This window comes from Pelmatolapia mariae, linkage group LG13 (genome assembly GCF_036321145.2).
Source record: "Pelmatolapia mariae isolate MD_Pm_ZW linkage group LG13, Pm_UMD_F_2, whole genome shotgun sequence".
In the NCBI taxonomy this organism is placed as follows: Eukaryota; Metazoa; Chordata; class Actinopteri; order Cichliformes; family Cichlidae; genus Pelmatolapia; species Pelmatolapia mariae.
The window spans coordinates 35641817-35656421 of NC_086238.1; the positions used below are offsets into that span (position 1 = coordinate 35641817).

At 42.8% G+C, this 14605-nt stretch overlaps 1 protein-coding gene across 1 annotated transcript; it reads left to right on the forward strand.

Annotated features, from left to right (window-relative positions):
• The first annotated feature begins 1624 nt into the window (after positions 1-1624).
• On the forward strand, positions 1625-14138 carry LOC134639887 (uncharacterized). Its single transcript, XM_063491400.1, has 8 exons — positions 1625-2176; positions 2482-2540; positions 9631-9958; positions 11257-11373; positions 11488-11729; positions 12214-12381; positions 12487-12544; positions 13144-14138. Exons 2-8 carry the CDS (start codon positions 2524-2526, stop codon positions 13240-13242), a joined length of 1029 nt encoding a protein of 342 aa, XP_063347470.1. The 5' UTR covers positions 1625-2176; positions 2482-2523; the 3' UTR covers positions 13243-14138.
• Positions 14139-14605: the final 467 nt, after the last annotated feature.

Consider the following 14605-nt stretch of genomic DNA (forward strand, 5'->3'; position numbering starts at 1 on the left):
CAATGTAACACCTTCAGCAGGAGTACTACATGTATGAGGTAATTGTTGTTTGGTCATGTGAGCCGCTGCAGCAGCTGTCAAATGTGATGATAGCAGGAGAATCCTCGGCACCGCCCCCTTCAGCTGATTGGACGGCTCGTAGTCGCCTAGGGACCATCAACCAAGAGATCAGCTTATAGAGGGAAGAGGTGGGCGGCTATGAAGATTAGTTTTAACAACACACGGAGATTGAAGAATAGAAACTATTGATGTTGTAAAACTTTACAGTAAAGCCTCTGACCTCTGTCTGACTTCTGACATCTCAAGTTTAGCAAACTGGTGTTGTTGTGCTACTGTGACTTGTGCTTATTTGCTGACTCTATTATTATTATTTTTTTCTTTCACACAATCAGTTTCTAGATATGAGACGTTTCCTGCCAAACTGTGACTTTGCTGATTATAAATGTAGATTGTGTTTTCACTTGACGATGGTATCTGGTTTATGTGGTTATATTTTACTGCTGTTCTGCTGCTGCACTGCCTCATTTCACATTTATAAAGTCAGAAATAAAACTAAAGATATGGTGTGAACATGGACTGCAACAGCGCTATCAAATGTGTGGTCTAAGCGAGACGAGCTCTTCAAAACAAACTTGTCTCTTGTTGCCTCTTAAACTTTTAAGATTAAGAAGTCTTTGCCTGACTCTGGGATTCCCCTTTGCTTTCTCCAGGTCCTGACTCTTTAAATGCCCACAAAGCAGAGACAAAAATATGGAGAGACAAGAAAATAGGCTGCACATGTGCCTGCTCACTCCTTTTCACTTCAAAAAGAGTCGCTCCTTATTAAGATGGCTACGGGTGCACTAATTCAAGGAGACAGCCCACACCTGGCCAACTGCATCGCAGAGGTCAAATCTGTGTGCCTCCTTCACTCCTTTCATAAACACATGCCTCCTCCTGTGGCGTCTCCATCTGCAGCTCCCCGGTCCCATCTCACATATCGCTTATTCCATCCATCCCACACACACACACACACACACACACAGCAGGACAGTAAGGATGGATCGTCTATTCATCCTCGCAGCCACAAAGTCATGTGAAACGCAAACAGAGAGAGAGGGAGACGCCTAAATTTAGAGGCTGAATGTTGACTTAGACTTAGGTTACACCATTTCTAAACTGACAGGCTGGGCATATTCTTTCATTTTATTAACAAGTGTTCAGTGACACATGCATGTCTGGCCAACATATATCACTACTGTCTTTATTTAAAGATTTATTGATACTTTAAATGAGGTTTAATGTCATTTTCTTCCATGGACATCCTACTGTGAAGCTTATAAGCCAATAAACTTTGTACCAGCCTTGGACTGAGAAAGATTCAGATGGTGTGTGTGTGTGGAAACTAATGGTAAGTTTATCTCAAAAGCAGGATATTGTTTTATTTCCTGTAACACCCCCTAAGAGAAATCTAATGTTTGCACACAGGATCCTTCTAATGAAGCGTAAATGGCTAATTACTGTGTGATCCAGGCATTCACAGCAGGCGGACTGTACTTTATCCGGAGCCCCTTGGTTTTAAACCCAAGCCCCGCCTCTTCAGTAGGCTAAGCGCACCCACCTTATCCACCAGCGGCACAGTGCGCCAGGGAGCAAGAGCGCAGGCTGCACCGGGGAGCGGGCACGGTGGACATGCAGTACCGGCAGACTGCTTCTCCCATAAAACGCTTCCGATATTGGGTTTAAGGAGACAGCTTATTTGAAAACCGGCTTGGGCCGAGGGGATCTTATTCTTTCTGACAAAAAGAATAGTACAAAAAAATAAAATTAAAAAAAAGGAACTCACTGACATTTGGAAGAACCTGATGGGTGGTGGGGAGGAGGGGAGAACGATGCAGTTCCAGCCCGACTCGGTGAGCCGCGCAGTCCGCCTCCGACGCTGGTGATGCCCGCCGTGCGTGGATCACCGCCCAGCAGCAGCAGCAAGAGGAGGAGGAGGAGGTCGGGATAACAAGGGCGTCAGGGGCCGATGATGTCGTTGGGAAGGTCGGGATCATGGCAAACGGAACCGGTACTATCATGTTAAAATGCATCGTGGTCGGAGACGGTGCGGTGGGTAAAACGTGTCTGCTGATGAGCTATGCCAATGACGCCTTTCCAGAGGAGTATGTACCCACGGTCTTTGATCATTATGCAGGTAGGAACACAGTTCTGCTGCTCGCCTTTCTGTCTTTATTATCTCATAATAGCGTGACATGCTGAACTGCTGCCGCTCTGTGCTCACTGATAATTGGCCACATGCGAATCTAACAGAAGAGAGATTTTAGAGACCCCCCCACCCCACCACTCTTCCTCCAACTGCATTGCATCTGTTGCTATAACCAAAACCACTTATTTGCCGTCTTCATAGCACAGAGGGGCTGGGACCCCCCCACCCACCAGCACTCCCCACCCTCACCCCTTGCTTCCTCCTCTAAACTGCTCTTTGTCATTTCCTTACAGTGAGCGTCAACGTCGGAGGAAAGCAGTACTTGTTGGGACTGTATGACACAGCTGGTCAGGTAAAGTTTATTTTTTCCTCTGGCTCTGTGCCAAGCACGTCAAGGACACGCACACACGCTCCAGCTCTATCTCGGTCTCCCCATGTGCTCCTGGGACCAATAACTATCCAACAGTGCCTTCGAAATGCCCACAGGCTTCATATTCAGGCCAGACACTAAGCTGCAACAGGTGATGGGTTTCGCACATGGCTTTAACTGCCAGAGTGTGCTGTGGCATGGACAGTGATGGTAGTGAAGGGGTTTCAATAGTTCTATTATGTGGAGAACAGGGCTCCTATGTCCAGTAGTGATGTCACAGGTTTGTTAATAGGGCTGCTTAATGCTTGGGCCTTTTCTTTACAATGTGCCATTCAGTGGGCAAGAGTTAAAACTATAATACACACACACACACACACACACAAAATAATGTTTCCACTCAGCAGAAGAGCCAGGGTACACACAGATGGAGGAAGCTACGTGAAACACACGGCACACAGAAGCTCACTGAGGTGTGTTTATGGGAAAGACCCTCCATTATTTGTTTTTAGTGTAAAAGTTATCATTTGGTTTTTATGACGGTTTCGGTTTGATGTGAACAGCTAAGCGACAGCAGCTAAACAGGAAGCAGTTAGCACATCAACTCTTTACATATTAGTTATGTCAAAATTTGGTGCTTCCATCTTTGGGATTTGACTGTTTGCTTGTTTTCTTAGTCGTATTTCACACTATGACTGGATACGTATGCAAAGTCTTCATCAGTGTTTTTCATTATTGATTATAATTCAATTCAATTTTCAATTCAATTTTATTTATATAGCGCCAAATCACAACAAAAGTCGCCTCAAGGCGCTTTATATTGTACAGTAGATAGCACAATAATAAATACAGAGAAAAACCCAGCAATCATATGACCCCTATGAGCAAGCACTTTGGCGACAGTGGGAAGGAAAAACTCCCTTTTAACAGGAAGAAACCTCCGGCAGAACCAGGCTCAGGGAGGGGCGGGGCCATCTGCTGTGATTGGTTGGGGTGAAAGAAGAAAAACAGGATAAAGACATGCTGTGGAAGAGAGACAGAGATTAATAACAGATATGATTCGATGCAGAGAGGTCTATTAACACATAGTGAGTGAAAAAGGTGACTGGAAGGGAAAAACTCAATGCATCATGGGAATCCCCGGCAGCCTACGTCTATTGCAGCATAACTAAGGGAGGATTCAGGGTCACCTGGTCCAGCCCTAACTATATGCTTTAGCAAAAAGGAAAGTTTTAAGCCTAATCTTGAAAGTAGAGATAGTGTCTGTCTCCTGAATCCAAACTGGAAGCTGGTTCCACAGAAGAGGGGCCTGAAAACTGTATAGGAGATAGTTATCAGCAGATCAGCTGAAAATGAAAATCAAGAACTGAAAAAGAATTATATTCAAACACAATCTGTCTACAGAAACATTTGCAGGTTGGATGACTGTCTGAAATGTACTGACAGTGTAGTTTGGAGACTACATGAACCTGTGTGCTAATGAAGCTACTCAGAGTCAGGTGTTCCAGTAAAGGTGATGGGAGGCGTTGGGTTGGAAAAAAGCTGAAAAAGGCTCCAAGAAGAATTTCTAAAGGCCACATTGGCAGGTACTACCAACCTCAAACTAAGCAAAAATTGTGCCTTTGAAACTAATTATTCACTGGGAACTATTAGACCGTTCCCAAAAGACTAATCAACAACTAATCAACCAGTTTTAACTGCTAAACGACTTGTCATTTGCTGGCTTTACCTGGAAGTTTGCAGTGGACTTTTATTTTTTAAGTAGTTTCACAGTGAACTTTGACTGTTTGTTCTAACAGATTGCCATTTACATTTTCTGGAGAAATTATGCTTCGTCGATGGTAACTTGCAGACTCTACCTTACAGATTTAGGCGGCCCATCTACCTGCAGAGAGCATCTCTTGTCAAACGGGGGCAGTCAAAAATATGTCGTACAGCCGCTCTGTGGGCTGCTCTTGTGCTTTTGTCGGTCCATCAGTCAGCCACGGAAAAGAGCAAAGTTATAAACAGACAAAGAGGTGACGTCAACCTGAGTGTTTAAAAACAACACTGTCGCTGTCTGCACTTTTCCTGCTGCTTCTCCTGTTCCCGACGAACTCCGCCGCTCCGTCTCTTTTCCGGCCCGCCTGTCGGCCGGTCAGCATTTGCTTGACACGCAGCATTATCCACATCGCGTACTGTGCAGTTGGGTTTTTGGAAGAACTCACAAGAGCACATTTGTGGTGGTTGAAATTCCCCCAAATATCTCCTCAGGTGGGCACAGCCACAGTAGCTTAACTTAAGCCTAGTTTAGTTACCCAGTGGCTCATCTTTGGTAACATGTTCTTTTATTTTTGTTGTTCAGTGACGTTAGTGTTTGTTAGTGGTCCACTGATCCAACTTTTTCCTCCTCCGATTCAGTACAGATACCTTGGTTTAGAGTATCTGCTGATACACTGTTACATTAATAAGCATTTGATGATCTCTGCACCCTTAATAATGAGATTTGACACTTAAGTATATATGGTTCAGTATGGTTTGATGACAATTAGTGTGGGTTCTGGAATATTCCAAGAGTAGCCTTCGTAAATAATAACGTAGGCATTTATTGAATTGGTAAGAAAATAAAGCACAATAGGCTCAAAATACAACAAAGAAAAAATATATATCAACGTTATTCATCTTTATTGAATTGGACAAGGATTAGGCTTTCAGTGTGAGTCCACCTCCTCTCTACATGCACTCATGTCACATTTGGAGCTGACAAACAGGTTAAGAGAATATTAATGAAGTTGGTGACTAAGTGTTGTTTTATCCCAAGTGCAGTAAAACCTTCCAAATAAGTGTTTTACAAACTGTGACAACAGTGAGAGTGAGCAAGTGATGTCATCATCATCTCTGGTTTTTTTAGTTGTGCCAACTAACATGACTGCAGTTTCTCTTTAAACTAAAAACTTTTCCAAAAATATAAATGAAATCTTTTGATGTAACTACAGTGAAATACCTCGAAATACCTCCACACTGCTGAAAATGTGAAAGTCTACACCATGACTACTATAAATTCTGTTACTTCCTGAAAGCAGGATGTAACTGAAAGTACCAGGTCTTGCTTTAATCATTGTTCATGAATCCGGTTTATGAAAAACCCTGAATAACAAAAACAGTGACTCAACCAACCAGGAGCCAAAATAGCAGATTGCCTAACATTTGAAATAGGCTACTTTGGATGTGCAGTAACATGAGCATGGTGGAGGGAGCATCGTGAGTTAGGCTTTCTTTGCTACCTCAGAGTCTGGATGCCTCACAGTCATTTGGAGAATAAGGATTTAATAATTGTGCCATAAAATTTTAAAGAACAGTGTCAGGGTAGCAGTTAATGTCCCGAATCTTTGGAAAGGTTTGGTGAAAATACAAGATGACAACTGCACAAGTAAATCATCAAGCACAAAAAAATAAGGAAAGTAATGTTTTTAGGATTTACAGAGTCAGTTTTATGACATTACCTAATTAGGATGCCCTGGCATGACCTAGGGAGAGCTGTCCAGTCAAGACATCTAAGCAGTACTGATGAACTCGAAACAGTTTGTTAGCTCTAAAATTCCCCCATCATTGTGAAAGTCTTATTAGCAGCAACAGGAAATGTCTGATCGAGGTTCTCCAAATCGCTAAATTCATGAGATCACTTTCTTTTTCTATAGTCTGCACTTTGGACAGTGTTATTAGCTTAGTCAGATCATGTTTGTGAGTCAGATGACAATCATTGTGTGTAATGCGCTCAGAAATCCCAATAATTTCAAATGGCAAAAGCTCTGAATGGGCCTCTCTCGTATCATTTCAGGCATTTCTATGGCTAAAGCAAAGGACTAAAGGCACCCTGTAGATTTTAAACCTCCAGTAGTGCTTTAAAGCAAGAGTTTAATCAGTGTGTAACAGATTGGTTTATTTTGTGCATGTGCAAGAACCAGAAGCATGTGGACAACTGCATAGACCTTCCTGTGTAGGGTATGTCTCGTTCATGCTCCTTAACAGTTGGCAGCTCAGAATAACCTAGCAATAGTTCAACAGCTGAGCAGTAGAAGAAGCAGCCATGCTTACTGTATATTGCACAACTCATAATACTCAAACACTGGCTGTGCAAATGAGGAGGAAGGAAATGGATTCAGCACTTTTGTAGACACAAGACTAACACACAGTGTGTTTTGGTGAGAAAAACTGAATCCACTCAACTATGATTTTCTTGCAATAAGGCCTTCTGGTCTAACTTCAGCTGCACTGCAGGACAGCGAACAGTCAGTCACCCAAGGTTAACCTCCCCCTACTTACAGCAACCTAAAACTACACTCTTGTCAGAAGCTGAATAGTTATTAACACTTTCGTCGTGACCTGTTCCGACGTGATCCATGCAGCAGAGAGACAAATGCAAAGCTCAGAAAGGTCAGCTTTGGCATATTTAGCTGGTTTCCTTCACAAACCCTGATTTACACACAAATCTGTGAGTGGGAAAAGATCGCAGACAGCCTCCATTTTTTTTCCCTGTCTTAAACAGCTACCTGTGGCTGCGCTATAATTTTCCCGTAAGAAAACAGATGGTAGAAGTGTTACTACTCACTTGTGAAAAGAGGAACACAACCTTTTGTCTATTCTGGCGTGTTTGATAGGGTGTGTGTGTGTGTGTGTGTGTCAGAGGAGGGTTTGTTTTCAGCTGATTCAGAGTGTCTCTGAAATGGAGAAGTTCTCCCAGATGTCTGCTGTGGGCGCCGCCGGCCTCCCAGAGTAGAGTTACTGCTCTTGAAAATGTGCCCCCGCCACCCCCTCACGTTTCTCCCGTGCCTCCGCCCCCGACTCGGCTGACCTCTTTATGTGGAGCACAAGGCCAGCTGGTAATGTTTATAGCTTCAGCGTCTGATCAAAGATTCAATGCCCCCAAGGAGAGGAAAGGGGGAGGAAAATAGTGTGTGTGAGACAGAAAGCAGAAGAGAGAGAGACAGATGCGGGAGGCTAATCAAATGTGTGGGGGTGAAATAGCTTTGGTTAAATTCAGACGCCTCGGTTTCGTTTTCCTTTCCATTTCTCTCTTGTCGATGTAAAACTCGCCCTTCATTACGTCCACCTCTGTCCTGCGCTACACGTGTTCAGTTGGCTTCGATCTCTCTGCAATATTTATATTCCTGGCATTGGCTGAAGCTCCCATAATGCTTCGCTAATTCCCAACGCCTATCAGAGACCTTACGTACGCATTGGGGTCGGCGGTCGCGACTCTGTGCTGTCACGTCGGTGTCACATGTCACTCAGTGCCACATAATCACAGCTCGGCTCTGAGCCCAGTGCCGCTGCGCCGCATCTGTTGTTGATATTGCTTCCCTGCCAGCTATTGTCTGCGTCTCTACTCCAAGCTCTGCCTATTGAATTATTCCATATGGAAGGTCTGTGAAGTCTGTTTCGCTGCAATGTGGCGAGGGAGCAGGGGGGAAAGTCTTTACTTATTCATTCATTCATTCATTCTCCTGCTGCTGCTGCACTCAAGAAAATCTAGCACCACTGGCGAGGAGGAGCAGGAGGAAACAGGAAGTGGATGCTAAGTGCACTAGAGCCAATGGAAACGACTTTTAAGGACAGGAGCTCAGGAGCTGCGACCCCGAGGGATCCGAGTCTTACTACGCTATTGACTTCTGCTTTGTTGTTGGATTGTTGCTGATTTGCTCAGCATGTCAGATGCACTCTTTACTCAGCTGCACTTCCTGTAAACACTTTTAAACTTCCTGTCCAGGCTTTGGGTACAGTCTGATGAGTCTTTTTTGACTCAGCAACCCAAGGTGACCTAGTGACCCAATAGGGGTGAAAGGATGACAGGTGGGGACGTGGGTGGGGTTTGGAAGAGGGGAAACTGGTTTTACTCAGCCGTGAGCCGGTCACCAGTCAGCTGCTCCAACATAGAGAAACAGGAGTACTGTAGGCACGCCTCAGAAAGAGATTTTACACTTCAGAACAACTCTAGTGCTATTCTCTTGAATGGAGTCAACTAATTTACACACTGACTGACGATTGTGAGTGATTAATCAGTCAGTTTGCAACTAATGGATTCTCTTTTTAATAAAATATCAGAATAGTGAAAAAAATTAATAATAATTTGAGTAAATAAACCTTTGATTTTATATATTTCAGGTGAATTATGCTCATAATTGTTGCTTCACATCTATGAGGGCAAACGATGTGCGATTATTAATAAAACTTGGAGCTGTAGTGATGATGTATACTTTTAAAATGTAGAAAATATCAGCTGATACTGTCTGCCAAAGGCCTCGCAACTCCGCCCTAGATTCTGGCTGACATCCAGAGGATAGAAATTAGAATTTGTGCCAATAAACTTTTGTTAAATTGTTTTCTTAAGCTGTTGGTCCGGTTTTAGTTTTTCTTTATATCTTAAAATTGTGTTAATTTGTCATGAGTAGGAAGTAATAAATCAGATCTGATGCTTGACAGATGTTCTATTGTACTATATATAGTACTATGTTACTATTTCCAAAGCATACCCTGCTGTTAAAAAATGTTTTAAAAAAATTCCCTATCTTTCCGAAACGACTGGTTTAATACTGGAAACCAGATACAAGCTGATTGCAAAGCTACTCACTGTGGAAAAACATGCAGCTGAAAACAGTAATCGGTTTTAAAAGTTCCCTCTGGTGGTGCATTTACGTACTTGGGAGAAATAACCTTTATGATTTGAGAGCTAGTGGACGCCAACAACCTGCTTAATTGGAAAAGCTATTATATTCACATCAGCGTTCTCACATTTGCTCACTTTTTATCTTCGGGGTTTGGAAGATGCAAATCAAATCTCGCTGCGCTCCAGCTCATGACTGTGTGGTACTTTGCTAAAGCCTCCGTGTGTTATTTTGCTGTGTTAGCTTGCAGTAGTATGTGTGCAGAAAATTACAAATTTACACTGTGAAAAAGACCAAGGTAGGATCAGGAGCTGTAATCTTATGGTTTTAAATGAGAAGGACTCAGCAGCTGTGCAGAAGCACACTTTAGTTTTCTGAATATGATTTGATATGATTTTTAAGTGACACCCCTAATGCCTGCTTGTGGTTTTCAGAGAGGAGTTGTATCTGGGCCCCAGTCAGCCCGGTAGCTCTTACAAATATGGTCCCGTCAGTAACGTCACCGTGGGCCGCAGACCCACCCTTATTGAACCGGAGCGTCTGAAGGACTTTGGTGTGGAAGAACTTCTCAACGGTGATGTGAAAGTCCACGAAACCAAAGTAGTGATGGCTCCTGAGGTTGTCCTCATGGACCCCCCCAAAACCAGGCGAGTCAGCGAGTTCAGGATGATCCCGAGACCTCCTGCCCAGTACCTCCGCTTCGAGGACATCAGCGCGGCAGCCTTCAGGATCCAGTCAGGGATGCAGAAGACGCCTTGCACGGTACACTAACACAGAATAAGTGCAGGAGAACGTGCAATAAAGGTGACCTTTGACCTTTGTTTGGGAGCTGACATCACTTCCTTCAGTTTAGACAGAAGTTTAATTTGACAGGACAGCAGCCAGGCATCACATATCTAAGGAAGATTGCTGTAAAAGGACCACAAGAGGGTGAACTAATATCAGAACTAGTCTGAATGGGATGCAGATTTTTGCTCATGGAAAAACTGAACAAAGCATTCATGGTCTGTGTTACTTTGATACATTTTAAATAGATGATTTTATGTTAGAATTAAGTTGTGCAGAGCTTTTTTGTACCAGGTTCTAAACATGTTTGTTTTTGCTTAAAAATGGGAAAGTTAGGGATTCATTTTAGAGTATGCCTTAAGTTAAATGTGATCTGACAACAGTGTAATGCTATCTGAGTGCAAACTGGATACACAGAAGTGTCAGAATTGATGTAAATTGATGGAGTGATGAAGGCAGAGTTGCTCTAGAAGAAGGCCTTGTCACTTGTCACCCACCTTGAACCACCTCTCTCCGTCTCAGTAGTCACCAGGAAAAAACAAACAAACAAAAAACTCAGATATGTGCTTTTGCTTTCCCCAAATAATCCCCCCCAGAAGTAGAGTTACACTTTTAGGTTAGGTGGGTTTAGTTTCAGTTAGTCTCTAGAGTGGGTTTGGGTCCTTGGACGTTATACTTTTGCTGATTCAAGACCCTCCCATTAGTTTCAAATCAGGAGTGCCATGTCCCTCTTTTATAATGTCTCTGCACATCTCTGCATTTTCACTGTGCGTGGTTGTGTGTCGCTGCTAATAACCACAAAACGCACAAAGAAAAACTCTTTTAATTGAGGCTTGCTTTGACATAACTACTGGTGATGAAACTGTTAGCGGAACAGGTGATAATAACTAAAGATCACCCAAAGGTGAAGCCCTCATGGGGACATCATCGCTAATAATGCACTGCAGCTTTTAGCCAAATTAGGAGGAGCCCTCATATCTGCTTCATACTTTATATTGCATTATGCCCACCAAGTGCGAAGCAGATTGGATTAACGGCTGTTGGCAAAAAGCAAAGAGCAGGCAGAGACTCCTGGAGCTGGATGAGCACCAGCGTTAAGGTGAATTCATGCAAAAATAACATAAAAATTGAACATGACTCGGGGCAAAGACCATGGATTTCATACGTCAGGAGTAATTATATGAAGTGAAAACTATTTCAGCATGCATGTGAGCACCTGAGTGGTTTTTTGCTGCTGGAGCTCTTGAAATATGCTGCTTCTTTTGTGTGCTCAGTACTCCAGATTGTCCAAACAGTACGGGATGGAGATCTACCTGAAGAAGGAGCACCTGCACTACACCGGCTCTGTGAAGGAGAGAGGAGTGCTGTACCTGCTCACCTCCCTCACGCAGGTACATTGGGGCGGGGGAGCTGAAAAAGACGCTGAAAGGATCCACTGAAGTGTGCTGTGCGTGCATATTTGTTGCATGTGATTATATGTCAGGCGTGTGTTTCTGTGCTTGCAGGAGCAGCAGAGGATGGGTGTGATCGTGGCCACTGACTGTAACTTCTACATGGCCGTGGCGCACCACGCGGTGGAACTGAAGATCCCGATGTTTGTCATCATGCCGTCAAGTTGCTCCTCGCCCCGCCTCAGGATCTACAGAGACTACGGCGCCATGGTTATCTCCTACGGCCGCACCGGCCGCGATTCCCAGAACCACGCCTGCCATCTGGCCAAAGAGAATGGATACCTGTACCTGGAAGAGTCAGTCTAACATTCATATTACGACTTGGAATGAGAGTTTCTGTGTCTGTGCAGTACTAACTGATGTTTTAGTATCTTAGTAACATAACACATTTAGTAACATGGGTCAAGTGTATTAATTTCACGGTTTCCTACCTGAACCATGTAATTTCTCTTCACTCATTGACCTTCTAGTTTTCAAACAGTGCAAATTCCCACTAAAAAAGAAACATATATCTATATATATATATAGATATATGTTTCTTTCTCAAAGATATATATATATATATATATATATATATATATATATATATATATATATATATATATATATATATACATATACATATATATATATATATACATACCTACATGTATTTTAAATATAGCCTAACTCTGTTTTCCTTAACGCCTGAAAAGCTCACATTCTGGCAACATAACAATGTCAGCAGTGCTAATCCTTTTGGCTGCAGATAAACTAAGCCTTCCTCTGTGTCTTCTGCAGGGTGGCTGTGGTGGTGAGCAGTGCTAACATGGAGCTGGAAGTGGTGAGGCAGTGCATGGACCGAGCTTTGGTGTTGGACAACCGGATCAGTAAGTTCTCAGTGCAGCTGGGAGAGTGGCCAGGAGACATGGCTAAGCTGCTGGATGTTCTGACCAGAGAGGACGTCAGGTAGAGTAGGAACCTATTCGGACTTAATCGGTTTTGTTTTTAACGTTGCCCTGTGCCACCTTTAGTTTATTCATTCCTTCGCCTCTTTTGTCTTTTTCCTCCCAGGTTGTTGGACGTCTGCCATCGTAGACACAGCGATAAGTCAGAGCTCTTCAAGGCAAAGGTAGGCGACTAATCTGTCCTCTTCACTTCATTCTGTTTCCTTCTCCTCTCCAATCCGCTCATCCACTTTTCCTTTATTGCCGTGGAACTCTTGGCTTGGAGTTGTCAGGGAGTTGGCGGGAATTAAAAGACCAAAAATACAAATACATATTTAAAAGATATAAAAAAGTAGCATTGCTCAGTTCACTACCCACCTACAGCTTTACTTGGTCTGGTACAACCATTAGCCAATTTTGGCTGTTGTTTTAGCAAGTTACAAACACAGTGTTGCTATGCAACAGTCAAGTTATGACGTAACTTGACTGTAAAATGACTATAAATCTTGGGCCATCTTAGCTTTTTTAAATAATGGATTTGTTTTATTCTCCTTCATTTCTAAAGCTCAGGGATGGAGCAGACTTATCATGTGATCTCCTGGCTCTGCATTCTTACCCCCACAGTCTCCACTGACAATTTGTACTGCTTATTCAGAACTAGTGTCAGGAGGTGAAAGGTGTTGCATAATGCAACAAGCAAACCTCTCACTGCCCTAATTCTAGAGTGTGTGTGTGAGACGGAGAGTGACGTAAGAAGACTAACTGTATGTGTGTGTGTTGACAGGTGGAGTGTGTGGTGGAAACCAGGGATAAGATGCAGAGCGCTCATCTGCGCAAGACGCTGAGCGAGCGCTACCCCTCTATATGCTGGCTGGACCGGTGATCACAGCGAAATCCTGAACACAAAACTAGACTGACTGAAAACAGATTCCTGCCATCGGGATAACACATGCAAACCATTCCTGCAACACACACACACTCTTATGATATGCAAGCTCTGTTATATGAGACTCATTAAGAGAATGCTTGGTCAGCAAAACTAAGTGTAAACAGAAAAGCCTTGAGATTATAGTGCAAATCTACATGTTCCTTCTATCACTAATGCTGCTTTTGTTCTTCTTCATCATGGCACCTTAAATATACTGTGAAGCGGTTAAACTGCATCCCAGTTGATGATGCTAATTCTAACTGAATGCTATGGCGGATTCACACTATTTTTATAGTGGTTCCCAACTTGGGCCATTTAATGGGTTAACATTGGGCTGGCACAGAATAAAGTATTTTTCTGTGTTTTCAATTACTGTAGGGCCAAGATTTTTCTTCATTTACTCTTATTATATAAGCTTTTTATGTACGGTAACCCTCAAGTGATTAAATAAATCTGTAACAGTGGATAAAGCTTTTTTCCCCCAGTTGTTGGTAAAGCATACAAGCTAATTACAATTAAAATGTGTCCCTATAGAGAAACAGTTCTGCAAAAAAACTATTTGAGCTCTGTGAGTGTGTGTCGAGCCCTCTGGGTCTTCATTAACAGCTGTCATGGGTGGCCAACTTGTGGCTCCACCCCCTGGCAGAACGTGGATCAGTCTGCATTAGCTAAAGGATGGAGTGTGACCTCTGTAGCACACATACAGCTTCCTAGAGTGTCACTATATAAGGTCTATTTTTCATTGAATGTTCTTTTTAAAATGCTGTAAATATTTCTGTATTTGTTCTGTCCACAGTGGCAGTTTCAACCCTCCTAAAACCGTTCTCCAAATAAAACTCCGGACAAATGAACCGTAACCGTGTTTTCACATTTGTGAAGTTTATATGCAAAGTAGGGGACTAGCTAGACTAGACAACTAGCTTGAGTTTTTCTTCATTGCTGGTCTACTTTCACCAAAAGTATAAGTAACACAGGATTTAAAAATAAGTAGTGTCTGGGTCAGGTTTTGCTGGGAACCAGTGTTTTTGTCTTATGTTCAATTATATGGGTTAATAGGTTCAGACTGGTCAAATGTAGATTTAATTAAATATGTAAACAGCACAAAATATATATTGCTTTTCCTTTATGTCAGTTAAGATAAGTACCCGGAATGTTAAAGGGTCCAACAATGTGGTGAAAAAAAAATCGATTTTAAATTCTCTGAAGAAAGATTTGATTCACATTGCTTTTTTGCAAGAAACCCATCTGACAGATGATGAACACAGAAAATATTGTAGAGAATGGGTTGGTCAAATTTTTTTCTCATCCTACTCCACAA

Excerpts from the sequence above, each read along its gene's own strand:
- LOC134639887 (XM_063491400.1), top strand. Across the intron at positions 9,959-11,256 it reads TGCAGAAGACGCCTTGCACG|TACTCCAGATTGTCCAAACA; the intron begins GTACACTAACAC and ends TTGTGTGCTCAG. Across the intron at positions 12,545-13,143 it reads CAGAGCTCTTCAAGGCAAAG|GTGGAGTGTGTGGTGGAAAC; the intron begins GTAGGCGACTAA and ends GTGTGTTGACAG.